The sequence below is a fragment of the Anarrhichthys ocellatus genome, unplaced genomic scaffold (genome assembly GCF_004355925.1).
Source record: "Anarrhichthys ocellatus isolate YVR2014 unplaced genomic scaffold, GSC_Weel_1.0 scaffold4609, whole genome shotgun sequence".
In the NCBI taxonomy this organism is placed as follows: domain Eukaryota; kingdom Metazoa; phylum Chordata; class Actinopteri; order Perciformes; family Anarhichadidae; genus Anarrhichthys; species Anarrhichthys ocellatus.
In genome coordinates this window covers 1-4,230 of record NW_022284583.1, presented here as the reverse complement: position 1 = coordinate 4,230, position 4,230 = coordinate 1, and the positions used below count along the sequence as shown (strand labels likewise).

Genomic DNA, 4,230 nt, shown 5'->3' with positions numbered 1-4,230 from the left:
ACGTACCAGAGTGTGTGATGTTTAACGCGTGTACGTACCAGAGTGTGATGTTCAACGCGTGTACGTACCAGAGTGTATTCCGGCTCGTATCTGCAGCTGTGTGTTGGGTTTGTGGGGGATCCCGAAGGTGCGACAGACGCCCACCAGGTCCAGAGCCATGCTGGCGATCTCTGAGGCGTGGAGGATCCCGTTCTCCAGGGGAACACCAGAGACCACCATGTCTACAGAACCACAAAGAGATCCAGACCACAACAAGGTTCAGCTTTTGGTTTTTAGAGGCTGCTGTTGGAGCTCTGCTGTATTCAGTCCACCGCCTCTCACCAAATATTGGAAACACCTGAAGTAAGTCAGTAATACACCAGTGTAACAAGACGGCACGGAGGACAGAAATTAGTGGCAGCGCAGCAACCACAGGCAGTCAGTTCTGCAGATTTTTAATCCAACAAACCTCACCCAACACAAAACAACAGAAAACGTAGCTCAGTCCAGAGCTCAATCAGTTAACTCTATAACTAAACTAAAACAGCCGGGCCGCTAGCCGACTTAATCTTCTTCTCCTCTCGTCGTCTCGCCTCTGCTGCGTTTCTCTCCTGGCCATTTGTTCCCCTCCCTGATGAGGAGATCAGGATCAGGTGTGTCTCTTCCCACACCTGATCTCAATGCTCCCCTGAAGGAGAGGGTGGAGCCTTCTGGCAGGAATGTAGATGCCAGCCACTACCCTGCCCCTCAGGCCCTTACACCATATGTAATTATTACACTGTGTGTGTGTGTGTGTGTGTGTGTGTGTGTGTGTGTCACTCACAGGCGTCTCCGATGGTTTCCACCTTGTAGACGTCGTAGTTGTCGATGATGTCATCAAATGTGGTGTAGAGCTTGTTGAGGAAGTCTACGACCTGGTAAGGAGTGCTGCTGCTGGACAGCTGAGTGAAGCCCACGATGTCACTGCACACACACACACACACAGTTTAGACTGTAAAACTAAAAAATGGACCATAAGTTACTAAATGTACATCATGCTGTATTGAAGAAGACTTGAAACTAGAGATTGAGACCATAAACTCATGTTTACAATGTTTACTGAGGTAATAAATCAAGAGAGAAGTAGAGTCATTTTCTCATAGACTTCTATACAACCAGAGGAGTCGCCCCCTGGTGGACACTAGAGAGAATGCAGCTTTAACACATGAAGCTGGATTCACTCTTGATTAATGGATTTTGCCTCCTGGTCCTACCTGAAGAAGACGGTGGCACTGACGTAACTCTGAGCCTGCATCGGCTTTCCCTGCCGCAGGTCATCAGCTACCTGTTTAGGCAGCATACCTACGACACAAACATGCAATTAGTTTAACATTCTTCAGATACATTATGTTTTTGAATATATGAGTATTGTTACTACAGAATGTACACGATGGAGAAAGTTATAAATGTGTTCATGCTTGATTTTAATTGTTCCAATGATTACTGTTTGTGGAGGACTACTGTATAAATAACTGCATCATCTGCATATAGAGACATCTTAACTGGTTCAATGTTTGATGTGATGGACAGGTGATGGACAGGTGTGTATATCTATGTGTGTCCTACTATAAAGCAGCCTGTCTGTCTTCTGTTTCTCGTGCGTTAGATCCTGCGTCCGCTCTGCCACCAGTACCTCCAGGTGTTTACTGTACTTCTCCATCTGAAACAAACCATTCAAACTCAATGACATGACATGGCATGATGTCATGCATATAAAGTGCTGCTGTAATAATGACTCTGGATTCCAGGTTATCACCAGGTTCATCATCATGTCCACCGGGCTGACTTTGATGGGGTTGATCCGGTGAACAAACTTCTTGATTTGCTCAAAGGTGGGTCGGTGGACGGGGTTGTGAGAGCGACATCGTCGGATCAGCTATGGGAACACAGGAGGGACAAAAAAACGTCAGAAAAAGGTAAGAGAGAGAGATCTGATGTGAATGTGTTTATGAAGAAGTGGATGGTTTACTACTCTTACTTTATTTATTTATTTTAAAGAAATGGAGAAAAAGAAAACTGCTTCTTGAGGCTCCAGAATCTGATTTTTGTTGTTTGAGGAGTTCTATTAGAAAGAGTCAAATAGTGATAATCAAAGAGATGAAAGGACGTTCTCACCTCTACGTAGTCAGCCGGACAGGGACAGGTGTCGGCTTTACTGGAGATGAGCTCTGGTAGAGGAGGACAACAGGAGCTCTCCAGACTGGACTCCTCTACCTGTAAAGTATTCATGTATCTGTCCTCCATTCAGCCAGCGACACAATAACAGTTAGAAAGACATCAGACAGACGTGGACTTACTGGGACGGGGTCGCTGCGAGTGGCAATCTCCAGCAGAATGATGGAATAACTGGGAAAACACACAGAGGTTATGTGTGTGTGTGTGTGTGTGTGTGTATAGAGCATCAGGTTTTAGGGTTAATTCTTGTTCAAGAGGCCAGTTCACTCAGTCAGAGCTCCTTAGTTGTGTCACATGTTGTGTTCACACCAAACGCTACTCGTGGGATCATCTGTGTTTATTGATCACGGCTGAAAAACCCACTACTGCATCTTTGTTCATGTAGAGGAATGTTAATTCCCGTACATTCGTGTCTATTCCCGTCTTTGCATTGACTTTGTACGTTTTGGCGTCGTGCGAGGTGTCTGCTCGCCGTTTGCCGTGAACTCGGCAGTAGTTGAGGTGGTTCTGTTTGTGTTCTGCGTACCTGAACACGTCTCCAGCCAGCGTCGGCTCCATGTTGGAGTTCTGAAACTCGGGCGGCATGTAGACCTCCAGGACGCTCTGCTGATAGGTGGAAAGAGGCTCCGCGCCGTCGTCTCTGCGGTACGTTCCCAGCCCGTAATCTGACGGGATGGACCGTCTGTCATTCAACATCCGGAATAAAACGGTCCAATGAAACATACGGGCGTGCCTCGGTCTGCTCGCCTCACCTGTGATCTTGCAGACCCAGCGGTCGTCCAACACACAGTTCAGAGACTTGAGTCGGCCGTGACAGATCTTGTGTTGGTGCAGGTACGACGTCCCTCTGGCGATGTCTGTGGCGAAGGAAAACCTGGAAGGGAATCAAACCGTGGATTATTGCTTTTGTTCTTACCTCACTAACCCGATGTCATTATCAGCATCTGCAATGAAAGCGTGTCCACCTGAAGCCCCAGTTGAGTGGGACCTCCTCGTTAAGAAGAACGTCGTTAAGGCTTCCTTTTGGGCAATACTCCGTCACTATGGCGACGTCCGGCACCTCAACACAACCGCCGATGAACTTACAGAGGTTTGGGTGATCGAGCTCCCTGGGGGGGGGGGGGAGAGAGTCAAAGCACTGTATGGAAGCCCAAAAGTGACATTAAACGCCTCTACTTTTTACAGGATCGTGGCGTGTTTTTGAATTTTTGGGGGCTTTTTACGCCATTTAAAAGTGTTCTCCTGATGGTAACGAGCCCCTCCTTCTGTTTCCTAAGAGTGAAACAGGACCAAAGTAAAATGCTGCATGTTTTAAAGCCACTTTGTACACATTTCACAATAAGTGAAAATTATGCCGTGTCTGGATCAATACTTTAGCTTCTCATGCTGATGAATTCTCATTTCATTGCTGTGAAATAGAAATGCTCGTATAGAGCAGCGTTATTGACTGTTTACATGGTGTAACTCAGTGAAAAGTGGGAAATCGTGGTTTTAACATAAATGGGGTGAAAGTAGAGGCGTTTAACGTCACGTTGGAAACGTGACGATCACGTTGGAAACGTGACGATCACGTTGGAGGAGGTTTGTTACCTGACTTGTTTGACTTCCTGTCTGATGGTTTTGGACAGATAGAATGTCTTTGTTTGAATCCTCTTGATGGCCACCGTCCTGCCATCACTGGAGCACAAATGTGTTTTAATATATCATAATGATTTAGTTCCTCTAACATTCACTCCTTCCTGATACCGACTCAGATACTTTATAAAACTAAATATTAAAATAGATCATAATCACCTCTCTGATATCTATTATAAAACATCTCCTTACATTTGAACACATCATGACTTAACTTCACCCAAGACTCATTTTCACTGAACAGAACTTGAACGCATCGTGACGTAACTCAATGCAACCTCCATTAACGTTAGCCGTTAGCTCCGTATTATTGCCAAGCAGGACTGTGCTGCTAACAGCTAATATATATGTATATGTATATGTATATATATATGTATATGTATATATATATATATATATATA

At 45.3% G+C, this 4,230-nt stretch overlaps 1 protein-coding gene across 1 annotated transcript; it reads right to left on the bottom strand.

The window, feature by feature from the left end:
- Positions 1-6: 6 nt before the first annotated feature.
- LOC116379566 (atrial natriuretic peptide receptor 2-like) lies at positions 7-3,870 on the bottom strand (the record flags this gene model as incomplete). The annotated part of the gene is made up of 11 exons (XM_031841523.1): positions 7-221; positions 803-942; positions 1,233-1,320; positions 1,585-1,678; positions 1,775-1,894; positions 2,134-2,232; positions 2,316-2,364; positions 2,720-2,858; positions 2,946-3,067; positions 3,159-3,302; positions 3,784-3,870. Coding segments are annotated over 11 exons (1,252 nt in total), but the record flags the coding sequence as incomplete, so codon positions are not given.
- Between the last annotated feature and the right edge of the window lie 360 nt (positions 3,871-4,230).